The sequence below is a fragment of the Parastagonospora nodorum genome (genome assembly GCF_000146915.1).
Source record: "Parastagonospora nodorum SN15 chromosome Unknown scaffold_14, whole genome shotgun sequence".
NCBI classification, from domain to species: Eukaryota; Fungi; Ascomycota; class Dothideomycetes; order Pleosporales; family Phaeosphaeriaceae; genus Parastagonospora; species Parastagonospora nodorum.
Window position 1 is genome coordinate 329,705 of NW_001884562.1, and position 23,892 is coordinate 353,596.

At 52.2% G+C, this 23,892-nt stretch overlaps 11 protein-coding genes across 11 annotated transcripts; 4 read left to right on the forward strand and 7 right to left on the reverse strand.

Annotated features, from left to right (window-relative positions):
* Nucleotides 1–39: 39 nt before the first annotated feature.
* SNOG_09128 (hypothetical protein) lies at nucleotides 40–2,095 on the forward strand (the record flags this gene model as incomplete). Its single annotated transcript, XM_001799379.1, has 5 exons — nucleotides 40–76; nucleotides 140–260; nucleotides 324–667; nucleotides 798–1,224; nucleotides 1,276–2,095. The coding sequence occupies 5 exons, from the start codon at nucleotides 40–42 to the stop codon at nucleotides 2,093–2,095; spliced, it is 1,749 nt and encodes a 582-aa protein (XP_001799431.1).
* A 614-nt stretch (nucleotides 2,096–2,709) lies between these two features.
* On the reverse strand, nucleotides 2,710–3,693 carry SNOG_09129 (hypothetical protein; the record flags this gene model as incomplete). Its single annotated transcript, XM_001799380.1, has 2 exons — nucleotides 2,710–3,474; nucleotides 3,544–3,693. The coding sequence occupies 2 exons, from the start codon at nucleotides 3,691–3,693 to the stop codon at nucleotides 2,710–2,712; spliced, it is 915 nt and encodes a 304-aa protein (XP_001799432.1).
* Nucleotides 3,694–4,778: 1,085 nt separating this feature from the next.
* Nucleotides 4,779–5,409, reverse strand: SNOG_09130 (hypothetical protein; the record flags this gene model as incomplete). The annotated part of the gene is made up of 2 exons (XM_001799381.1): nucleotides 4,779–4,865; nucleotides 4,912–5,409. The coding sequence occupies 2 exons, from the start codon at nucleotides 5,407–5,409 to the stop codon at nucleotides 4,779–4,781; spliced, it is 585 nt and encodes a 194-aa protein (XP_001799433.1).
* A 3,648-nt stretch (nucleotides 5,410–9,057) lies between these two features.
* SNOG_09131 (hypothetical protein) lies at nucleotides 9,058–10,380 on the forward strand (the record flags this gene model as incomplete). The annotated part of the gene is made up of 3 exons (XM_001799382.1): nucleotides 9,058–9,126; nucleotides 9,246–9,291; nucleotides 9,323–10,380. The coding sequence occupies 3 exons, from the start codon at nucleotides 9,058–9,060 to the stop codon at nucleotides 10,378–10,380; spliced, it is 1,173 nt and encodes a 390-aa protein (XP_001799434.1).
* A 246-nt stretch (nucleotides 10,381–10,626) lies between these two features.
* Nucleotides 10,627–10,933, forward strand: SNOG_09132 (hypothetical protein; the record flags this gene model as incomplete). Its single annotated transcript, XM_001799383.1, has 2 exons — nucleotides 10,627–10,654; nucleotides 10,686–10,933. 2 exons carry the CDS (start codon nucleotides 10,627–10,629, stop codon nucleotides 10,931–10,933), a joined length of 276 nt encoding a protein of 91 aa, XP_001799435.1.
* A 556-nt stretch (nucleotides 10,934–11,489) lies between these two features.
* On the reverse strand, nucleotides 11,490–11,764 carry SNOG_09133 (hypothetical protein; the record flags this gene model as incomplete). The annotated part of the gene is made up of 2 exons (XM_001799384.1): nucleotides 11,490–11,531; nucleotides 11,579–11,764. The coding sequence occupies 2 exons, from the start codon at nucleotides 11,762–11,764 to the stop codon at nucleotides 11,490–11,492; spliced, it is 228 nt and encodes a 75-aa protein (XP_001799436.1).
* A 35-nt stretch (nucleotides 11,765–11,799) lies between these two features.
* SNOG_09134 (hypothetical protein) lies at nucleotides 11,800–12,487 on the reverse strand (the record flags this gene model as incomplete). Its single annotated transcript, XM_001799385.1, has 2 exons — nucleotides 11,800–12,358; nucleotides 12,411–12,487. 2 exons carry the CDS (start codon nucleotides 12,485–12,487, stop codon nucleotides 11,800–11,802), a joined length of 636 nt encoding a protein of 211 aa, XP_001799437.1.
* A 259-nt stretch (nucleotides 12,488–12,746) lies between these two features.
* Nucleotides 12,747–16,469, reverse strand: SNOG_09135 (hypothetical protein; the record flags this gene model as incomplete). The annotated part of the gene is made up of 1 exon (XM_001799386.1): nucleotides 12,747–16,469. The coding sequence occupies one exon, from the start codon at nucleotides 16,467–16,469 to the stop codon at nucleotides 12,747–12,749; it is 3,723 nt and encodes a 1,240-aa protein (XP_001799438.1).
* A 647-nt stretch (nucleotides 16,470–17,116) lies between these two features.
* Nucleotides 17,117–18,790, forward strand: SNOG_09136 (hypothetical protein; the record flags this gene model as incomplete). Its single annotated transcript, XM_001799387.1, has 2 exons — nucleotides 17,117–18,346; nucleotides 18,659–18,790. 2 exons carry the CDS (start codon nucleotides 17,117–17,119, stop codon nucleotides 18,788–18,790), a joined length of 1,362 nt encoding a protein of 453 aa, XP_001799439.1.
* On the reverse strand, nucleotides 18,400–19,008 carry SNOG_09137 (hypothetical protein; the record flags this gene model as incomplete). The annotated part of the gene is made up of 1 exon (XM_001799388.1): nucleotides 18,400–19,008. One exon carries the CDS (start codon nucleotides 19,006–19,008, stop codon nucleotides 18,400–18,402), a length of 609 nt encoding a protein of 202 aa, XP_001799440.1.
* Nucleotides 19,009–19,883: 875 nt separating this feature from the next.
* SNOG_09138 (hypothetical protein) lies at nucleotides 19,884–23,652 on the reverse strand (the record flags this gene model as incomplete). Its single annotated transcript, XM_001799389.1, has 4 exons — nucleotides 19,884–20,793; nucleotides 20,844–21,766; nucleotides 22,008–22,345; nucleotides 22,389–23,652. 4 exons carry the CDS (start codon nucleotides 23,650–23,652, stop codon nucleotides 19,884–19,886), a joined length of 3,435 nt encoding a protein of 1,144 aa, XP_001799441.1.
* Nucleotides 23,653–23,892: the final 240 nt, after the last annotated feature.

A 23,892-nucleotide genomic window follows, 5' to 3' on the forward strand; every position in this document is an offset into this window, starting at 1 on the left:
CTTGGATTTGTGCCGATTGATATTTACATTTGCGCAAACATGTGGAAGCCGCCAATAAACTTCATCACGCTGCACTGTAAGTCCGCCTCGATATTATGCAACCACACAGAATCTTCGCATCTAACTACCGCTTTCCCAGATGCATACATCATCAGCTTCGGCATCCTGGCGTTGGTCATCCTGTACCCCGAGAAAAACCTGCGCACCGTAGATGCATACTTCTTCGGCGTCAGCGCTTCAACTGAATCAGGCTTGAATCCGTGAATACACCATAGAACCGCGCCGCGGGAACTCGATGGGCTAATTACCTTAGGACCTAACAGTGTAGATCTCAAAGCACTCAAGACGTATCAGCAAGTCTTTTTGTACATCGTGCCGATGATCACGAACATCGGCTTTGTCAATGTTATTGTTGTGGTTGTGAGGTTGAGATGGTTTCGACAGAGGTTCAAGGCGGTGACTGCGAGGAAGGACGACGCTGTACAGGCTGGTTCGGTGACAAGAGATATGGAGAAGGGGCCGACGCTCACGACGCCTGCTGTACTGTCGAGGGAAGAGGAGCAGCCGAAATCTGATACGACGAGGATAACGTTTGCGCCGGTGATGCAGCGCGGTCGAACAGGGGAGCATGCGCTGTATATTCCTGGACCAAGAGAGCGGGAGAACGGTGAGGATGACGGCTATACTCATGGATTGGATGATTGAACTGATGTGATTTTCAGGTGAACCCATACAGTCACTCTCGGATGGTACGCTGGTCACTTCAGGGCATGTTTCCGCACACTGACATAACGTAGATGAAGACGTCGATCGAATCAGCATCGCTCGCACCGAGTCGAACAGCATCATGCGCCGCAAAAAGTTCGATACCAGGAAGATGAGCAAAGCGACTTCGATGGAGACTGCCGTGTCGTCCATCTTCGTTTTAGGTAGCACTGCACGAGGCCAGAGTCAGGATAGGTCAAGAAAATCGTTTGACCGAGCGAAATCGATGGAACGAACGAAATCAATGGACAGAACCAAGTCGATAGACATTGCTACTTTGACACCAGACGAGTTAGGAGGTATCGAGTACCGCGCACTACGAGTCTTGCTCAAGGTTGCGGTAGGATACTTCGTCGGTCTGCATTTACTCGGCGTCATTTGCTTGGTGCCGTGGATACACCTCGCGAGTCCCAAGTATCGGGAGTACCTGGCTTCAACAGGCCAAAACGAAACTTGGTGGTACGTCCGCCAGACTCATTTGTGTCCCAACAACCTGCTAATCACACACAGGGCCATCTACTCTGCGCAAACCATGGTCGACAACTTGGGCCTCACCCTCACCCCGGACAGCATGATATCATTCCGCGACGCCACCTGGCCCATGCTGGTAATGTCCTTCCTCGCCTTCGCCGGCAACACCTTCTACCCCTGCTTCCTACGTCTCCTCATCTGGACAATCTACAAACTCTCCGCCATCGACTCTTCGCTGCGAGAATCCACCCGCTTCCTCCTCGACCACCCGCGCCGCTGCTACACCCTGCTTTTCCCGGGGACAGCCACCTGGATCCTGGCGGCGATTCTGATAACGCTGAATTTCCTCGACACACTGCTCATCATCGTGCTCGATCTAGATAACCCCGAAGTCAACGTCCTCCCTGTCGGCTCGCGCATCCTCGCCGCCATCTTCCAAGCCGCGTCCGCCCGACACACAGGCACAGCAACGTTCAATCTCGCGAACGTGAATCCCGCGGTCCAGTTTAGTTTGCTGGTCATGATGTATATATCCATCTACCCGATCGCCATCAGCATACGCATGAGCAGCGACTACGAGGACGGGTCGGTGGGGCTGTACGAAGTCGAGGAGAGTCTGGATGAGCAGACGGGTGGGAAGAAGTACTTGGTTAACCACATGCGGAACCAGTTGAGTTTCGACCTGTGGTATATTTTCCTGGGTGTGTTTTGTATCTGTTGTGCGGAGAGCGAGAGAATTATGAGTCGGGAGGATTATGTAAGTTTGAAGCGGGATGTTGAGGGGGGGTTTTGGGCTAATGACTGGATAGGCGTTCTCGGTTTTCTCGGTCTTCTTCGAGGTCGTGAGTGCGTATGGTAATGTTGGGCTTTCGCTCGGCCACCCGTCGAATCTGACGTCGCTGTCGGGACACTTTAATGTGTTTGCTAAACTGGTCATTTGCGCGATGATGATTCGGGGTAGACATAGGGGTCTGCCGTATGCACTTGATCGCGCTATTACGCTTCCGATCGATAAGAGGAAGAGGGATCTGGAGGAGTCCACGACGGTTGGCCAAGAGGAGCCGGCTGGAGAGGCTAGTGCCAGACAGAATTGGCAGGCAAAGAGAAGGAACTTGCTGAGATCTTATACCCAGTGATGAGTTTGGAGCTACTTAGGAATGTTGTTTGATAGTGGCATTCGCTGTACTATTAGGGTGGGCTTGGATTGGTTCAATATGAGACTGATACGTCACGGAGAGTAGTAGGCATTCGGCATGTGTGGAAGATCACGGTTCAATAGGAAATGATCATACCAATCTTGGTATCTGACTTCACAATTCGCCCAGAGATGAGTATACACAATGCCAAAGATCATCGCTAAACCGCGTGTATCAACCCAAAAGAACAAAACTCCCAAGCCGTATGCCATGTGAACTTGCAGCGCCAAAACATTTCCGATATTTACAACACCAGAAGTCCTACATCGATGTATCATCACCGCGCAAAACTATACCCGCTCCCCCCATGACTCGCCTGTCTCTCAGGCCCGGCACTCGCACTCGCCTCTCTCCTAAACTCCTCATACCCGCCCGGACTCAGTGCATCCGCGCCCGCGCTCTGCCTATAGTCCGCATACGGCTTTGCACCCCAACTCAGCGGCCTGCCAGGATGCCTGCCCTCATCCGTTTCCGTGCTATGCAGTAGCGCGTACTCGTCCTCCTGCTGGTTACCACCATGTTCCGTCATGCGGTCCTCTGAATCGCGGCCGGTTTCGATCTCGGCGGACCAGGCGTTGTCCTTGGATGTGTCGCCGGTCATGTAGTGCGGGTTTACGGATTTGGATTCGTAGGGGAGAACGCCTTCGCGGAGGAATTTGTGCAGATAGTAGCCGGATACGGCGGTTGTGAGGGCGAAGAGGAGGCTGAGATATTTATTAGTATGCGAGATGTTTGGATATGTGATGGGGACGTACAAGATGACAACGCCTACGCCGACACTGGCTTTGCTGGTGTTGCATTTGCTCTCGCTGCCCCATTTGAAGGTCGTGCAGTTGCGCTGGTCGTCGGGGATTTTCTTCTCGGCTGCGCCCTCCTTGATGCCGCTGCTGTTCCACATGGCGACTGCGACGAAGGCGGCAAACCAGAGGATCGTGTAGATGACGTCGACGGCGAGGAAGGCAAATGCGTTTGCGAAGCGTGCGGCGCGGGACCACATGGGGACCATGACGAGGTAGATTATGGCTGGTATCGAGAGGAAGCACTGTATGCCGGGTTAGCCTTTTGCTCTTCTTTTCTTTCTCATTGTTCCCAGGGAATGGCTTCAACGTACCAAAGCGAGATAATACCTAGTCGCACCGCCCGTCTCTCCATCCTTTGTGAAGACTGCAATGGTGATGCACAGCCCCACGAAGATGAAGATGGACTGGAAGACATGTCCCACCACCTTGCATTTCTGAATATACGACTGCGGTATCCTCATCTTTGTCTTATTCTCCCCCTATGCTGTGAAAACGAGGCTCGAGAAATGTGTCGTCAGGCCGCCCCTCGAGGAAGGATCGATGTAAACACAGTCCAAAGTTAGCTTTGCGGCAAACACGGAGGTCCGGGATGTTCGTTGCAGCAGTCGCACTCGCACAGCAATGCTCAAAGGGTGTTCGTTCGTGATGACCGAGTATCTAAAGAGTGTGTTGAAGCCTCGAGACAACAATGAACGAACGTCAGACTGCCGCGCCAATCCTCAGGTTTTCCGCAGCAACGCAGCTCGTCTCAGCCTCAGCTGGGCAAGGCGCAATTGTGGGTCGTCTGCCAGTGCTGGCGCGTCTTTTCTCCCCGCGCCGCTGGTCCAGATGTGGTTAGAGCAAGGGTCAGCACGGATAAGAATAGCTCCCTCGTGCCACCGAGTTTAGTGCGTGGGAGTGTCTGTCCCAACGGCATGGCGATAATATGTTCATCACTATTGAGTGACTTTGACGATATGGAGAAGCGATCGGGCGCATAACCTGATGTGAGGAGGATGTGTAGATTTTGATTATCCTAAGACAGGTGCCTGGTAAAGAGTTGCCTTGTCCGCGCCCTTTCGCAGCCTCACTGCGCCACCGTCCTGTAGAAAAGACTCAGAAGCGATTTGGCGCTCATCGAGACCGGCCGGACCGGTTCCCTTGAGCTGCGAAATGCATGTGGATTTTCAAATCGCTCGTCTCCCTTATAGTTCAATCCCAGCCATTCGACTGCACCGTTCTTCTCGTGGAGAATCGACAGTTGCATCGAGAGTGCGAGCTTCCAGTATTGACCTGTAATCATTTGCATCGTAGCCAGTCCTCGACGAAAAGCACATATGCGGTCGCAAGCCACGATTGAGTCGGAGAGCACGATCCTTAGAATGACTGTGTTATATCTTAGGACTGGAAGTGTACGACCTTCTTCCGCCTGTGCCGACTGCGTTTGCTGGGTTGCAAGAAATAGCGAAGTCCAATGCAGGGCAAGGGAACCCATGGACAACTTTCTGGACACGATGTGTTGCGCATTGCCACGGCATGATACATATCAGCAGCATAGGTATCCTGATCAGGCGGGCCATGTTGGGAAGTAGCTGCCCTCAACAGGAATGGCAGCAGGTTCATTCTCATAGTTGAAAGGATCGCCCCAGAAGCCCTGATATTATTAGTCACGTTTCAACAATATGAACCCAAGTACTCACAAAGTCAAAGTCCGGCAAGATGCCCGGCGCCGGCTCAATATCGCCTGCCATATTGATGATGTTGTTAAGATTGAAGTCGTCCCAATTCGGTTGCACGAGGTTCTGCACAGGATCCGGCTCAGTGTTCTGCATGCTTTGATGTTGCTGCATCGGAGGAAGAAGATCCGGATCTGGTTGGACTTGCTGCGGGTCAGTAGTGATGGGGTCTGGTGTGTACGTGCCAGAAGAGACTTGGATAGCGTAACTCGGAATCGCCCCCATCGCGGGAAACACACGGAACTTGTCGTTAGACGGATCTTCCAGCGGTGGGCTTGCGTATGAATCGGGTGCGGACGAGTTATGCTCCGAGATCGCGCGGTCGATCATGTTCCGTACGGCTTGCCATGCTTTTGCGCCGTTGTTCTCGCGAAGCAGGCGCGACATCTGGAGTGCTCTCAGTGCGCGTTGACGATCTGGAGTGTCGAAGAGGGGGTTCCGGAGCTCTGACAGGACGTGCATGATGGCCTGGAACGAAGCGATTCCTCCTTAGATAGTCAGTATAACTGCTAGAATAGACAATGAAAACATACCTATGTGCCACTGGAATCTTGCTGCATGGACATCGGCGGCCGCGCCATTGATCGTCTCGATGCAATTCACCGACTTCTCGAAGATGCTGCAGTCACAAGTTAGCCCCTTCGTAACGATTGCAAAGATATTCGACGCGTACGATTTGCGTATTTCGTTTGAGAAGACGACATCGCGATAAGCTCTGGGCATGCGCAGCCAAAAGAGCAGATAACATCGCCATTCCAGTAGGGACGCGAGACCCAGGCACATTCGCTGCATCGGGACTTCTGGTCTACAATATCGAAGATACTTTCGAAAGCTTTCTTCATGAAACTCCTCAAGCATGACTTTGATTTGCTCATAAAGGTTCTGCAGCTCTTCAGCAGGATCAGGTCGCGAAGTGCCGTGCAGGCCAGAGTCTAGCATGCGTCGCTCCAGACGGTACGTACATTGCACGATACGTCGCAGGCACCGCATACCGAGAAATCGAACGAGCTGGAATGTGATCACAGTGCATTTTTCGGCATCATAAGGGCTCGGGCCAGGGCTGGCTCCATCAACTAGATCCTCGTCGTCAATGTTGCGAGGTAGTAGTGTCGTGTAGAAGTCCTCTGTTATACTCGGCTCTTGGCCTTTGCACTCAGCAGCTCGGAACTCCAGGTGGCTCAGTTGATGCCACATTCTTCGTCGTGACTCGATCGTGACAGCATCCATGGAGCCTTTCGGGAATAGAGATGGGTCCCGGTGAAGTCCTTGGTTAAGGGCAATGCGGAAAGCCGTACCCAATAGAACCCATGCTTTGCCTATCCTTTTGTTAGTGAGTTCATCACTAGGAATACGTGATTTATATACCCATGTCCTCTTCTCTTGTGATGCATGTCAACCAGAGAACGAAACCCTGAAAGATCTCTAGACTTGATGAAGTAAGATAATTCTCTCTAGATAGAGAGATCTCAACTCCGAGCTGGAAGCGGTCGAGAAGGGTTGCTTTTGTCTCACGAAACTTATTTTCCACCACCTGAGGAGGTAAAGAGTTGATCGCCGAGAAATATATAGCAAACGCGATCGGGCGGGTCTCACTGTTGTAGGAGGCAAACTTGCGTGTCACGGTGCCTTTGTGTGTTACCCTGACCATTGGATCGACATTCGCAAAGTACACATCTAGAAGCGTGTCTCGAAACTCTTGGTTGTTCGGAAGTAATTGGGGCAGACTGGATCCGATGCCTGCACGTCCCAGAGAAAGTAAATCGACCAGACTGTTCTGTGGCACTTCTTTCTTCTCCGCATCTGATTTCTCGCCCAGTATAGCTTTTATGTCTTGAATCTGTGCTTATCATCAGCAATCTTGGGTTTAAGTCAAATATGCCTGACATCAGATTTCGATCAATGGAGACTTCGGTGTGCGTCTCAAGCGTCCAGAATTAGAGGCAGTCACGGGACTACATACCTCGTCTGCTAACAAAGCAAAGTGTAAAGAAGATACAAATTGAGCACTGCCCTGATCTATCAACAGTACTCCTTCGCCCTCATCAGCTGTCATCCCTTGTCCGGCGGACGTTTGACTATTAGGTGATGGTTCTGTATGCACATCCTGAGCTCTTCTCTCAAAGTCGGCGCTTGAGCGTACGGACGCTTGTGACGTCCCTCCATGTCCAGCAACCGCTTTTTCCAACAGGAGCTCAAGCCGATCGAGTCGAGACTGCACATCGCTATTTTTCGTGATCTTTCCGTTTCCGGTGGTGCTAGGTTTTGATATTCTGCCGGCAACAGCCGGCGTGTGCATCTGGTCTGTCCAGGTGCAGACATGACTCCCTCTTGTGCATGCGCCACACACTGGATGTACGTGGTCACATTTCACTTTCCGGCGCCTGCATGTGAGGCATGAAGAGATGATGCGCTGTCGGCCTCCGCTACCGCTGGACTTGGCTCCTGATGTGGGCGAATGCGGTCCGGAGCCCATTCTCGAGTCCCTCATCCCTGACTTGGCGATTGCTTTTGCCCTTTTATGTTTCTTCTATTCTGGGGAGGTTTGCAAAGTTGATGATCGGGGCGCGGCGAACACAATGAACCGATCGGACGTTGACTCCGCTTCTCTGCCTGCTTTGGGACTAGTGTCTAACTTCAATAACTGAGGCTGACCAGCTGCACCCTGGCAAGTTGTAAATCTGAACACGAAGTTGTAAACCAAGAATATGTTTTGTGTATATGGACACAAAGAGAAAAGCTTCAATCGTTCAGTGGAGCCTGCGAAGCCAAGTGGTAGGATCACATCAATGGCATTCTGCACTGCAACCAGCCTGACTGACAAAGTGATCCCTATCCTGCCGCGAGCCGCACGCCGAGACTCGAGGCAAATGTAAGCACGAGCTGTCCACATGTTCAGGATTATGTCATGCTTCCTGCCATACGAAGTAACTATGGGGGCCAAGAGATGGCGGCTGACAAGGGCGGCGGCATACATGCGAAGATACCCCTGTCGCCCGACTTCTTTGATACTAACCCTATCTTGAGACGGAGACGATCTGCACCAAGTGAGTTGCTTTTTCAGTTGCACTCGAGTGGGCCAATAGCTGGCAGCAAACGCCTATCGTTGCGCAGATGCACAACTCGAGTCATTTTGGTGATGTCCTTGTGCGCAGTACCCATTGACCAGTTTTCAAAAGAGTCGACCAAAATCCAATAGGAAATCTTTACTTTTGCAGCAGTGATCTCCTTCTTCATCTTGGAGTCGAATCTATCAGGATATACCATGATTCAAGCAGGGATGACGTACCTATGGCAGCTGCGAATTATCGTGGCCTATGACGATCTCTGAAGACGACAGAGGGCTCACCACCAATGCCAGGCCGCACCACCACTCTGCCATAGTCTAAACGCGAAAATGAGGCTAGGTGAAACACAACAACGGCAACAAACAAGAAAACGTGGTGCATCTGCATGGGCGCAATCGTGTCTAGAGAATCGTCGTCACACGGGCACAGGCTAAATCCAGGAAAGACCCGAATATTCGGGCCAATTGAAGCCGCTGGCCAATGCAGTTGCCGTCACATTTCGCTCCATGCGCGGACTCTGGGAGCGTCGCTTTGTCGCTTTGTCGCTTTTACTGGTCCACCAGTTGCCTGGGCTTGCGCTGCGCGCATCGAGGCGTGGTACTCAAGCTTTGCTGTGCATATCCAGCAAAATGGCTGCGTCTCTACATCCTCGCGATCCTCTTCATCGCAACTGCAACTGCAACTGTGCGGTGCAGAAGGTGGTCATTTCCCGAGCCCCGCGCTCTATCGCTGCCCCCCGCAGCTCCTCATTGAATCCCGAACCGACTAGAGACGATCAATCGCGTCGATAACGGGAAGCTGCATTGGGAGGACTAGGAAGTCTGCCCGAATCCTGCTCGGCGTTTATTTTAGCTATGAAGACATGGCGACTCTTTCCCCAGGTGCGCACGCTCAGCCTCACCATTGCGAAGCTTCCTGGATTGGCGCTGACTGAGCCGTATCATTAGACGTCCGCAACTCCACGCTTCGCTCGCTGAAGCTGACTTGCCCGTCTGCCGAAGTTGTGCACGACGACGTGTCGTCTGAGAGTTCTATTTCTCCAGTCATGGGCCACACAAATCCCAATCCCTTTGGCGATGCAGATGCTGAGTGGTCGGACGAAGAGGAGCTTCTAGCGAGAAGTAGACGGAAAACCCAATACATCCCACCACATGTGAAAATTACAGCGACGTCGGCGGAAACCAGTTCCGAAGCATCCACGGAAAGCTCACCAAGTCGGGGTCGTTTGAGTAGGAATCATGGTCCACCAGTGCCGCCCAAGAGCCCATCGAGGCCAGACGTACGACCAGGAAGTAGTCAGGATGACCTAGTACAACGTTTCTACCAGGTCACGAGAGAGCGGGATGCGCTGAGGAAGGAGCTGCAACGGAAGAGCGTGGGACCTCACGGTATACCAGCCACAGCTTCAGTGGTGTACAAATCCGAAGAAAAGACACTGATCGAAGAGCTGCACGCTCTACGATATGAGATCCGAATATGGACCGAAGAGTACTTCAGCGGCCCGATCAAGACCAGCAGCAGGCGCCCCTACCTGACCAGAGCGAAGAAACTATTCGGCAACCTGTCAGAAAATTACAACACATACCTCAAAGACCACGACGACCGACCGCTGCTGATGCAGTCCTACATCTGGTCCCAGCTTCAAACTAAGATCTTTAGCAACTGGCAGAAAGGCTGCGGCTACGTCTGGGCCGGCAAGCTCGGCGACCGCAAACTTCGCCCCATCAACGACACGCTGCGCAAAGCCGTCAAGAACGAGGAAGAGGCGGAGCAATACCACCAATGGCGCTCATTGACGGTCAATCTCCTCGTCCCGCAGGTCGACGGCAAGTGGCGCCCGACCTTTGACGCGTCTCCCGTGCTCAAACGCATTTCTCGCTTTTGTTCGCGCACACGTCGGAAGCTGAGGCCTTGGTCTGCGCATTCGCTCCGCGCGGGCAAAGAACAATTGCACACGATTGTGTCGGCGGCTGTAGCGCTCGATCTTAAGATGAAGCGACAGCTTGCAGACTACCGCTTTGTTACATTTACCGGGGGCAAGAAGGACCAGTTCTGGGGCTATGGCTTCTACGAAAGCGAGATGGAAGATGTGTACGATGACGACGAGGATGAATATCATGCTATGGGCGGATACGGATCGATGGCAAGTGCGAAGAGCAGGAAAGTCGAGCTCGCGCTTGCGCCGGCGCTGGAACGATGTGGGAATTCGAATGGGCATATTTTTGAGCAGAGCTTCATGCTGGTCAAGGCGGATGTGAGCTGTAAACGACTGGAGAAGATGAAGAAACCCGTGAGACCCACGAAAAAGGGAGGAGGCATGAGAGGAGGAGTCGAGGCTTTGGGCAAAGCGTGGAATAGACAAGCTTGAGCTATTGATAGAAGGACGTATTATTGTCGACTTCGAAATGGAGATGTGCAGCAGCGACGAGTTGCTACTTCGCTATCGACTTTGAAATAGTTTCTGAGATCCTGCCGGTGACTGTTAGTTGATGTGTTGAAAACGTACCAAGTCCACCGCACGTAGATCCGATTGCCTCAAGCCAAACCACCTTGCCTCAACCCAATCTTGCTAGACCCAAAAATCACACGAAAATGAAGTTCCAGGCCGCCCAACATGCCGCGTCGCGCCGTCAAATCCAGACGTATATAAGTGGTGGTCTAACACGCCTTGAGTATTGGCACCGCCCAGTCCGCCCGATATGCAACGATTTGACGCGATACCCGAACTCGTATATCCCTCAAACACCTCTCAATACCATGCCAGTCATCGAATTTGGCCTCATGGGCGTCGGCCCACTCACAACATCGCAGACCCAACCACACCCTCGGCGCCGTCCCGCACAAAGCATGGCGTTCCGTCACGTCGGCACCAGGAGGGCCGCACTGGACGCACGACGGTCTGGAAGTCGATGGTCCTTTGAATCTATCGGGATTCTTTGAATTCGAGTCAGTGCAGCATCAAGAGGAGTTTGCGAAGACATGAGTGAGAAGAGAAAATTGGAGAGTATGCTTTTATTGGGCATCTAGGCTTGAAGCATAGCAATTTTTTAAAACATGTGATGGTAGAGGGAGATATGTTGGCGGTGTTAAAGACGCCTGTGATGGCGGTCACGCTTGTGTATCTTACCTCGGACATCTTGAAGGGCAGAAAGGAGAAATTAAGCGCGCTGGTTGGCTCATTCATCCGTGAAAAACTGGACGTATACGCTGATGTAAAAGTAGCGGCTTATGGCGAAGCTGGAACTGTGTTTTCGGGCTGGACGAGTATTGATGGGGATCGAGGGGGATTTGAAAAGATTGGCGAGATCGAAAAGGGGACACATTTAGTGTCGAGAGTTTGGAAGCGTCTCTGAGATTTAAAAAAAAAGCATTGCGCTTGTTCTTCCACTTTGGCAAGTAAGCTCGATCGAGAATTCTTGCGGTGTTGCTGCTGCTTTTCTGAGTTTCTATCCAAAGTTACGCCACTACTCAAATGGATTACAACTCAAGATCGGATTCCCATGTGTTGGAGATCTCGTCCTAGAAGATTTCAGTGTAAGAACACGGATTTCACTGAGCAGACTTACAAGTGCTTGGTCGATTGCGCTCTCAGAGCCATCAATCAAGTGAGTCAGATCGTGTTTAGGATCCGCAGTCCGGAAGGTCACATTTCGGATGCCAAGGGCATGTAGTTTTCGACAGGTTGGCGTGATGAGGTTCAAGCAACTTCGCAATTCAATCACAAACTCTTCCTTCGACCAGAACCTGGACATGACGACCGAGAACGTGATAGTCGCTTTCTTGTTGCTCAGCTGGAGCAATTTTGATAAATGCTTCGCGACCGTATTTGGCCAGACCATCCTGGCCAAATCTCAAGGGTGAGGTGCTGTATGAAGACGCTCGGCTGGATATTCTTCTGAAATGGATCGTGGTTGAGAAATGTTTTGAGTGCGCCGAATTCTCTTGAGATGGTGAACTTCCGTGTTGTGTACCAGCGTTCGACGAGTTCGAGAGCGACGGCTTTGCCCATATAGCTGTCGCACCACCAGCGCAAGCTGAATGGATACGAGAAGCGTTCCTGCCATAACCGGGCGTTGTCGTAGGTAATATTTTTACGAACCAGTGTTCCCTGATCTTTCTTGAGCTCCGCCCCGAGGATACGCTCATGTTCGCCGGGCATTCCAATGATCCAACCATAGATCATATCTCTTAACTCCATAGGCAGCATGGCATACATTTGTTCGCTTAATGCCAAGCAAGCTTGTCTGCCCATCTCGACTGCATCGTCACCTCTTTGCTCTGTCTCTTCTGAGGCATACATTTCATCTATCAGTAAAGCCTGAGTCTGCTCCTGTATCTTGCGCTGTCTGGTTCAACGTTAGCATATGACTTCTGCAGGAGACAGCATCAATGGTTTACCTTTCTGCGTCTTGCCTAATGCTTTGAGCGCGATTTAAGTCCGTCAGCGCAGGCGTCGTGCTCCCATTGGCAGCCATACTGAGTGATGTATAACGTGAGAGCGGAGTTGAGTGCGTGAGCAAAATAAGACAAAGTGCGTTGAACAATATAAGTAATTGTTAGCGTGGTTGCCGCGTTGGTACCTCGAGCACGTGAGCGCGCCTAAAAGAGCAATCACCCCTCGAAGGTTGCACGTGAAAGTAACGCTCCAATCGTAGCAACATATCATTAGCTAAATCGAACGCTCGGGTATCTACTAAGCTCAAACCTTTTCCACCACCCAAACCACAGCCTTCCTCAAGCTCCTCTCTCGACATCCCCACTTCCTCTCATTCTGAATCCCGTACTAATCCTCTCAACCGGCGAATGCACCTCCGCACTAAGCCTCCCATTGATCGTCGTCATGCCATTCCCCTTGGTGGACAGCGCTCCTCCCTTCGCGCCACTGCGCATCGTGCTCCGACTCTGGACCGGCGACAACGTCGACCCTCCAGCGTAACCGCGATGGAGATAGCTCTCGATACTGCGGCGGCCATCTGGTCGAATTGTGCTGCGACCCGCGGATAGCGCTTGTTCTAGCGCACGCATGTCGACAGCGTACTCAATGTCCATTTTGTCGTCGCCAATGGTGGCTTTGTGGCTGTCGTATGGATGTCGGGAGGGATTCTTGCGGTCGCGGAAACGCCGGCGGACTTCGCGGAAGAAGTCGCCGATTGCGTCGAAGGAGAGTGCGATGGCGATGAAGGGGATGGAGATTGCGAAGCCGATGCCGAACATGTACTTGCATACGAAGGAGAGAGGGAGAGAGGGCTCGTCACCGCCGGGCTTATGAGGGAACTGCTCGATGTTGATGGTGAAGAGGGCTGCGATGAACGACAGGGGCAAGAAGATGATGGTGACGATGGTGAACACCATGATTGTTTGACTCTGTCGAGCGGTACCGGCGGCCTGGTCGCGAGCGAATCGTGCTTCAAAGGCGTTGGCGTGTTTCTGTTTCAGGTCTAGCAAGTCTGTTATGCTCTTGTAGATGCGCTCGGCTTGTATGTCCATCCGCTCTAGATCTCTGATGTGCGTGTCGATAGTTTTGAGCATGTCTTTGAATCGTTTCCTGAGCTCTTGTTGGCTCTCCTTTCTCTCTTTGTAGATGTCCTGGATAGATGTTTCCAAGTCAGGCAGGACGTTGCGCTGATCTTCGAGGACTTTGGCAATCATGTTCAGCTCGTCACGAATGTCTTTGATTTCGGCCAGCAGATCAGTTTCGGCGCCAATATCAAGTAGCTTGTCGACAAACAGAGGGGCGTGCGCATGTGAAGAGCTGTCGTTGTAGTGAAATTGATCTTCTTGAATTGGTGGGTCGAGCAATGCATGCCTATGCGTGTGGTGTGGCATATGCCTACGGTTCTGCTGCTCGCGTTGTCGCTCTTCTGCTTCGAGATGGCGCGAGAATCGATTTGGGCGACGATGATGCTGTAACCACGCTGAGGCCTGTGCAGACGCAGTGTTGAATTCTTTGAACAGCATTGTCTCCATCTCTGTGGCATCTCCTATACTCGACTCAAACATGTCGAGAAACTGGTAATCCTCGTCACCGATACGGTGTCTGTCGAACACTCCACTGCAACGTGACGTGATGATCATCGCAAGGTCATACACATTCCGCACTGGATCTCTCGTTTTGCTGTTGATGTCTTCGATAATGCCATCCAGGACGTTCAAAGGGTCATTGCGAGGCTGTTGCCAGCGCTGAGGGAACGCAGTCACAATCAGATCCTTGCCCAGCGTCCACATCCAAAGTTGGTCAACCATGAAAATCTTTGGATCCACGTCTTGTTCATGACCGCCTTTCGTCTGATAACGGTATACGACCTGATCACAATCGCGAGATTGCGTGTCGATGTTATGGTAGAAGAACTGGTCCAGTGTTCTACGGACGTGCAGCGACATTTGCGAACTTGTCAGATGGGCTCGCAGCAGCATCTCATCGTAGGTAGACGCCTTTTGTACAACGGGCTTCATGATGCGGCCTTCATGTTTATTGCTGTTCTTGATCATTTCCGCTCTTGAGATGGCCGCCTGCATCTCTTGCCGTCGGCGATCAGTTTCAAAGTGCAAGTAAGGAAGGTAGAGGAATACATTCCCCTTTGCCGTTGTGGTTGGATCTTTACGGCCAGGCGAGCCTGGTGATCGAAGGTGTCCGCTATGAGAAAGCGAGGAGCTTAGCGTAGGCCGCCTCGACTCATTTGGTCGTGTGGGCGTGTCAGTCCCGTTCCCTTTCTTGGCTGCTGGCTTCGAGCCGCCCCATTTGGATTGCTTCTTAGTCTTGTCCTTTGTCTTCCCTTTGGTCTCCTTGCCAAATGGAGCCCCAGAGCTGCCGGCTGTCCAGTCCGTCTGATCTGTGCTCACAGTCCCCGTCCTCGTAGGGGTTCGTGGAAAAGGAGCTGATGGTGCAGTCTCTACAGCACCAGCCACCGTCTCTACACTCAGACCAAGTCCGCTATTGACGATGATCTGTGGCGGCCGTTGTTCGCCACCATCCGAATGATCTGATTCATCTTGTTGTTTTGGAGCGCGAGGCGTCATCTGGCAAAGTGGCCGCATAAAGTGCGAGTGAATCTGTTGTCCGCGGTGCTGATGGCTGAAGGATCGTTCAAGTGCCTTGAAGCCCTCAACGTCACTCGCGCCTTCTTCTATAAACGCCTTTGTAAGTAGAGCCTCGACCCATGCCATGTTGTTTGCTGGCAGGTGGATCCATCTGAAGCTTGTCGCCTTTGAGTCTTTCGGTAATATGTTGACTGCAGGTTTTCGGTCGTTGACTGGGTCACGGCCATAGAGCAGTTCGTAAATCGTCTTCTTCGACACTTTGTTGTTGTTGTGGTAGTTGCCGAAATCGACCATGGTAGCATGGAATCCATTAGTGGCTCCTAAGGCATCCTCACTCAGAGCATCTACTTGGTTCGACGGCGCAAGCCTATTGAGGATGTCTCTCCTGGCTGGCTCCTTGCTCTGCGCCGCGTGCAGAAAAGGAGAAATTCCGAACTTGTCCCTTGCTGTACGCTTGATGTCCTTCCTCTCAAGTAGACAATTGACAACATCCAGGTGGCCTTTTTGTGCAGCGATGTGTAACGGGGTCATGCCGGTCAATAGCTTTGCGTTAATGTCAGCACCAGCTGCAAGCAAAGTACGAACGATTTTCACAGTGCCATTCTCGCAGGCATTATGCAGGGGCTGCCAGCTGCCGTCGCTTTGCGCGCTCACGTTTGCGCCATAGACAAGCAGCATGTCGACAATATCGTCCCGTCCATGTGCCACGGCCAGATGCAGCGCTGTCTTCTGCCTAATTTCCACTGCATTCACATTCGCTCGCGGGGCCCTCTGCCTCTTCAGCAACATCTCACACAACTCTTTCTTGCCCGTGCTAGCTGCCCAATGCAACGGACTCCTCTTGCCTTCGTCTTGTCCGTCAGGCCCGTCGATGACTATGTCCCGTCGTAGCAGCTCCGCGATGACATCGCGACCCCAATTGCAATGCTTGTCCGCTGCAAGATTGTGCAGGACGTTTCTGCCTGTGTTGTCCTTCTTGTTGACGTCTGCGCCGCAACGCAACAATTCAATCATAATGTGGAAATGGTTCTTCCAGGCCGCCGTCATGAGGGCTGTCCGTCCCTGTTTATCTTGCGCATCCACATTGCCCCCAAACTTGAGCAGCAATTGCACAATGCCGACGTGGTTCTTCTCAATTGCCTTGAACAGGGGCGAGACTCTGCCACCAGGAGCACCATCTGGCTTCGCGCCATTCTTGAGCAAGTACTCGGCTATGTCTATGTTGCCGCGCTCGGCTGCGCGCATTAATCCTATGCGCAGAAGGTGGTCGAGGGGTTGCGCCTTCGCTTTGGCTTGCTCGATGATTGCGATTGCATCATCATGCTTCTTTTCCTCAATTGCTTTGAGCAGGCGCGGCTCAACTCTGGCATTTTGCGTCGAGTCACCGCCGTCGCTGGAGCGTGAAGGTGAGCGTCCCATGTCTGCTGCATTCTCCGCCCTAGGCAGATCCTTGGAATGCGGAGAAGGTTACTGGCGCGTGGTCTCGTTCGACGTGAGTTCGGATGGAAGCGCGACTCAGATCCGATGTAGCGGTAGCCGTGGATACTCGGGATCCATGTTCGACCGGGAGACGCTCCTCTGCAATGTTTTATTCGCGTGATCGCACTATCGGTGTCCAGGTCGTACAGCCACCAAATGTCTCCAGGCCAAGACTCAGCTGCGCGACCCGCATCGTCACGTGGGTGGCAGGGATCTGCCGATCCTTGCGTGGAGATCTAGGAAAAGTGGACATCGGAAATATGCGATTGTGCATGAGGAAGAGCTCGAATGCCATACACCACGTGCTGGGTCGAGAAGCCAGTCCTCGCGGGTGTGAAGGCGATTTGAAGGTTCGACGCGGATCTGCCGGCCAACACATCCATGTCACGACCTGGCGGGGCTGGCGTGTCAAACCAGAACCGCTCTCTCACGCCTCAACATAGATAGGCTGGCCAAAGCATATGCACTGCGCGAGACATCACGCACACGGTGGCTTGAATGCGCTGTTGACGTGTACCTGATGTTCACTTAGCGTGACAATTTGGCGTCGACCACTGCCCCGGTGATCTCCACATCTACAAACAGCCATGGAATCCGAGCTTCATAAAGCCGGACTGCTGCCGCTTCTTCAGTCTGCACAACCGAGCAATTCAACAGCCTTGTCGTCCGTCTCAAAGAGTTCAACACTCTTTCGCCGCATCGCCGTGGTACTGCTGGCACTCAGCTTCTATGTCATCTTCAAGAGCGTTCACGTCATGCCTTCAACCGACACCAATTTGTCGCAAGGCAGCAATACAACATTCATCCCCTTCATCCACAAATTCAGTCCTAAGCATGTACCACAGGTCATGTGCACGATAGAGGGCGTCGAGATCTGGATGCCAGTAGATACTGGCTCTACTGGACTCTTGATTGGAGCACCAATACTGCCCAACATCGATCCCAAAATTGGCGAACCAGCCCACCACTTCTTCACCAGTAGCAAGATTCTGTACGTGGGCCGGCTTGTCAAGCTTCCTGTGCATTTTCACGGTGAAGCTGGTTCTGCCACATCCAACATCCCAGTATTAGTTGTGGACAAGAGCTGGAGATGCCCATGGTATAGTCCGGGTAAGGACAGCTTTGATTGTCCGCCCGGTCCGAATGGTGAAAAGGCTACACAGAGGGACACCTCACAGATCACATACATGGGCGTCGGTTTTGGAAGAAATTGTCCGAGAGATGGCATGCCAATTGCTGCACCTCGAGTGAATCCATTTCTGAATATCGATACAATAGACGGTGTGCCAATTGCGCCACACGCTATGCAGCCTGGATATATTGTTACCACGAAGGGCGTTCACCTCGGCCTAACACCCGACAACATACAAGGGTTCCTGTTCGAGGATCTCCAACCCGGCCTGACGCACGATCAGGACCCCAGAGACTGGGCTATGGCGCGAATGTGTTTCAGCGTTAACGGTGAAGGCAGGAGTTGCGGTGCGGTACTCGTCGATACTGGCATAGCCCAGATGTACATCAGACCAGACGATGGTATGACGATACCGAACGTGACCATCCGCAATCCCAACAAGCATGGGTATGCAAAGATGGTGAAGCGTGTCAAGCGTGGCACGCAGATCGCGGTTGCTTTCCCATCCTTCACCGACCAAGCAATGTCCTACTCTTTCACCGTCGGGGAGGGCTCATCCATCGAGCCCAACTACGTCGTGCCTGCACGAGCAACATCCGCGGCGTACGTCAACACAGGACGCAACCTGCTGAACGGTTACTCGATAGCCTTCGACGCAATCGGAGGGCGCTTTGGCCTACGACCTGTACATCCAAGCTCTTCTTCTGTACTGTAGTATAATCCATAGCAAGCACATGATCATTTGACCGTCATGCTCCTCATCGGACTCCTGAATCCCTCCCTCAGATCTTTGTATTCCTCGATGGCCCGGATCACCACGCCATGTGCCTGCTGTCCATCCATGTCCGCACCCACCACCACAATAGCCCCAACGACGCCTTCAACACCCTTCACGAAGACAGGGTACCCTCCCCCTTCGATAGTGTATTTGCTCCACTCATCCCCACTCATCGCATGATGCTCCGCGAACCTCTTGTAATCCCCATCAAACTGGCAGTTGATATACCACGTACTATGCCCCCACCTCAGCACCGCATTCTTCTTCCTCTGCACCCACGTTTCCGTATCGGGCATCGTCCCAGGCAAGCTCGGCGAATGGAACAGCGTCTGCGCGCTCATCGAGATGTGAATAACGGCCGACACGCCCGCGGTGCGCAGCGCATTGCGCAGAATATTCCCAATAACCCACGCATGCTCGCACGTGAAATGCGCAAATGTGAAGCTCTTTTCCTCCTGCGCGAGGTCGCCGAGGGAGCGCGTAGGCGAGGGGAGCGAATCGAGCATTTGGGGCGGCGACGGGTGCAAATGATGATGATGATGCGATGCGGGGAACGAAGACATGGGCATGAGGAATATAGGACAGGGAGACGCAAATATAGGCAGATTGTTGCCTGGGATGATTGCGTGCCGTTTCGAAATATAAATATTTCGCGACGATGGGCAGAGCGCGCGGCGTTGCCTGAGCTTGCGTAGGGCTAAGGCAGGTCCAACGGACTTTGAAACGGAATTGTGAAACGGAGTGGGGCGTGGGTCTAGATGGTGGAAACGTGGACGGACGAGCCCGCGAGCTAGGAATGGCTGCGACTGAGGAACTAATGTTGATTGAAGGACTTTATTTACTTTTTAAAAGTCGGAAGTCCGAATGGTGGAAGTTATCATGTTGACGTTGAGGCGGCACGGCAATTGCCTCGCGCCGCCACCTGGGCAATCCAACTGGTCATCTGCCCAGCACGCCGCGGCGAGTGTTGGTGTCGTACCATGTCTCAAGTTATAAACTTCATGTTGATAAGCTGTGGATCCGGTACTAACCCCTTCAAGAAAGCCCTGGGCGAAATTATCTGATTCTGGTTTGAACTACTTTAAAGTCCGTGTCTGACATCCGGCTGCTTAGCCTGGCATGTGATGATGGCGCTCACATTGTGGGAGCCTATGCTCTCTAAAGCGGTAGGATAATCCAGAGTCGTGCTCTTCGACATGTTCGAGCAACGTTTATGCTGCTTCATGAAAGCCAACAATCACACTTTCGACGACTTTCTCGTTCGCTTGTGCAGAAGTCAAGTACGTTTAGATATACTGCAGGTCCTCAAGTACAACGGAAGCCATATCCAATAGCCTGGAGCTACACACAGTATCACTGGGTTCCGAGAATGACAGAAAGGTACTGTGTATAACTTTAGGCCATTCTATGCCCCCAGTCGATGACGTGCAGTACAGTACCCATTTTAACCCGCCGCTGTCGTTCCACCATGTACATCATGCGCCTCAGGACGCCCATCACCGCCTGGCACCGGTATGTATTCCTCCCCAAGACGAATGGGTCGCTTCCGCACGTCTTCGTCATCAACAAGGTCGATGCGCCATCGCATCGTCCCATCCGGATCCCTGAACCACCCTAGACGAGTCCGTATCTTGCTATCCTTCAGCATAGCATTGGCGTCTCTGTCATTTATAGCAGCAATCAGACGATCACTGCCGGCGATGAGGACAAGCACATCTGCAATGCACTCCACATCCCGCATCATGCCGCTATAGTACCTCTTTTTCACGGCCGTGAAGATGCTTATCGTAATGATGAGCCAGATGAGAATGCCGGTCGATAGCCAGAACGCGACGGGGTTGATGCGGAGGACTTCTACGCGCGTGGATGTCGTTGCTGTTGTTGTTTGACTGGTATTGCGAACGACGTCTTCAAACCTCGGAGCCACAGACCCGTTGGGCGTAAGTTGTGCCAGCGGAATAGGCTTTGGCTCCCATGGCGCGTCCTGTACCAACAAAGTGGTCACTGGCGGGTCGATTTTTAAATCTTTGCCCACTGGTTGGAAGACCTGTCCGCCATACTCTTGGGATACGTTGTGTTGAGAGAAGTGCTTGAAAAAGGTGGAGAATACCTTTTGCGATGTTCTAAGTAGTCTCTCCGGGTCCAGCAGCGCCAAGGGATCAGAGCCCACCTGTTGGTAGGCTGCATAGGACATGAAGTCCAGGTTTAGGCCGGTGGCGTTGTCTCGCATGTTGAAGATGTTGTCCTCTAGGTGATCAGACTCCACGTCGGGGTTGTAGCTCACCACGTTCCAAACACCGACATCACTTATAGATGCTGCACGTAGTAGTGACTTCATGAAGATAACACCATAACTGCTCAAGATTAGTCGGCCATGATCTGGGTCACATATTGCTGAACGTACCTCGTGGTCACGTCGATGTTTTGCGCTCTTGTGTTCGAAGCGTTGCTGAATCGGACGATGGAATTGTTTCGCCATTGAAACGAATCGGACCAAGCAACATCATCGCTTGAAGGAGCACGAAGTATTTGATACTCCTGTACAGCCCCAGATGCAGTGTCAACGGTGACCTTGGCTTCGCTTGCTTCAATGCTAGGCATACAATTCAAAGCTTGTATAGCAGGTGGCTCTGAGTAGAACAGCGTCGGTTCTGTCTGCTTTACATATGGTACAAAGCTTGCAGGACCTCGGATCCACTTGACGGTAAAGTTTTGAGTAGCCTCTTCGCTCCAGTTCTCGGTCCAGTAAGCCAGAACGGATGGCTGGTACTGCGCTCCCTGTCCCGAATCACCGGTTAGGTTGCCGCAGCATTGCGGGAATACGGGTTGTGCGGTCAGACGAGTGTTCGTAAGATTGTCGTAGACAGCAGGCTCAGGAAAATAAAGCGTCTTCAAGCCGGTGCTGTTGAATTTACCCCGGTTGCTCTTGTCCGTACTGTCTTCAGCTCTAAGCCAGAGGCTTACATTGCTTGGCCAGTCAACCGCACTGCAGTCTAGCCTAGCACGGACCGCAGGCGTCAAGATAGTTGTGTTGGTAGATTCAAGGCCGAGTACGTGGCTGTCACTATGTTGATTCGCCAGGGTGTCGATTGTCAATTGCGACGGTATAAAACTCCAGTCATCTTTGCTCCACGTTGGCTCGGGACCATTGAGCGCCGCTTCAAGCATGGCGGTATACAACCAGTCAGACTCGGGACTGAAGTACGTATCTTCTAGGACATCTTCCGCAGGGTGATGAGTATAATAAAACTGCGATGTGCCGTTCTTGAAGACTTGCTGCATCAGGGGCTCTTTTGTCATGTACGGAACTCGGCGAAGCTCAAGTGTCTGGGGAATAGTAGAAGACCTGGTGGTTATGCCGCTACCCGAAATGAATAAAGCCGACATTGCAATGGTAACTATAGATCTCAGTCAGTATTAGTTAGCTAACAATAAGATGTAGCAGTCACGACGTACGAATCTGCATCAAAAAGGTTGTGGTCGTGACCAGTGAGAGCAACCAGTGTCGTTCTCTCAAGGCTTTGAGGGACGCCCAAAGCCAGAAGCACGACATATATGACAACCTTACGGTGTCAGTGCGGGCCTCTTCCCCATGATACATGCTGATATAAGGCTGTATCGTCCTGCAAGTGGTGTCGACTGACTCCCACCACAATGAGATGACAATGGCAAGGACGGTTGGTATGATAGCAAAGGGCGAGATCGTGTTTGCGTCTCCAAAGACGTTGATTTCAGCGCGATAAGTGAAGAAGGTTTGGTGAAGCCCCGATCTACGTGCGCTCTCGTACAAGGCGACAACCCCGGCGAGGAGACCAAGAACGTAGGCCAGGAGCAGAATCAAATACCGCTTTTGAAGTCCAGGCAGTGCAGGAGTAGCTTTCGGAGATGGCACTGCGGCTGAATCTACTATACTTTAGTGAATTATCCCAGCCCTGCTTAGCTGACGTACCTTTAGAAGCACCTTGGCCGACAGCTTCATGCTCATCGAGCCTGCCATCCTCGGACCTGAAAACCCTGTCTGCTAGCTCGATCTTGAGCGCCTTCCTAGTAACTAGGTCTAGTGATGCAAATTTGCGCAACAACGCTACGTTGCCACTCGCCCAGATGCCAGTTCCCAGAAGTGTGCTTGGATCGTGACTAATTCTGAGAGCCCTCTTATCCGCCCACGTCAGCCAGACGAGGACTACCATCGAACAGAACGAGATCAATAGTAGGGCGCAGAGAATCGAGACTGCTTGTCCGCTGACTAACACTTTGCGAACAGTTTGGAGTTGATGGCCAGTCGCGCGTTCCTGCGCCAGATAACCCGTACGTTGCAGCGAGGCGCCGAGCACTTCAGCGGAGAAGCGATTTCTAAAACGAGCGGCGACCACAGGTAAATCCGTGTCGGCCATCATCCGTGGGACGCTGAAGTTATATCCAGTGCCCAACATGGCGCCAGGGCCCGCAAACACCTTTTTTGCTTGTTGATTTGCGAAGACAGACTTCTGGCGAACAAACTTGCTCCAAGCAAGATCCGTGTAAATTTCATGCATTTCTTGTAGATCAAAATCCTCGGGAGGAACGGGTATCCGCTTCTGCTCGAAAAACTCTTCATCAAACTCAATAGACAATCCCGTTGAGGTGGATGTCGCCCTGGCAGGTATAAAGGCCATGCTATGGTCGGAATGGCATGCGTAGGCAAGGGCGGTCATGTTGTCCAGCAGACTAGTCGGATCTCTTGAGTCAATCCACCATGGTCTGCTCATCAGAATGATCTCTTTTTCATGACAGTCTTCGTTCAGTCGTACAACTGGATCAGGGGTATACTTATCGCCAAAATTTAGACGCTTTGTATCACTCCAGGACATCCAATCATCATCCAACCAGACTCTCGCCTCGAAGTTGTTAAGATCTGTTGTCGCATTGACGGTGACATTGAATTGACACCCACCGTCGGAGTTTAGAAGCACAGATGCCACATATTTCTTCTCGGAACTGCCGGATTGATTTTCGTTATGACGAAGCCAGATGTCCTTCCTGCTCATTTCAAGCCTTGAGCAAACGAAATCGTTGCGAAATATAGTTGTGTCTGCTTCCCAGACGCCTGTGGATGAAGACTGGGAGCTCCATGGCAGGTCAGGCTGGACAGAGTCTTCTGGCCAAAACGGCAGGATGACATATTGATCAGTAACCCAAGGAGATGTGCTGTAGTTCTGAAAGAGAGCACCCATCGTCCGAAGATATGTATCGCGCTCGGCTCGAGGGTGTAGCATCGATCCGGCGGGCATTGCCAGTCGTACCAGTGCTGCGGGACTCGTTTGTTGCACCTCTTTCGAATCCAACAAGGCAGCAGAAATTGGCGAAATTCCAAGGATGGCTAAGATATAGAGACTGCAGGAAAGGATCAGGACCCAATTCATTGAGCCGCCGTTTCTTTTCTTCTGGAAGCAATGTGCAAGAGTTGTCCACCA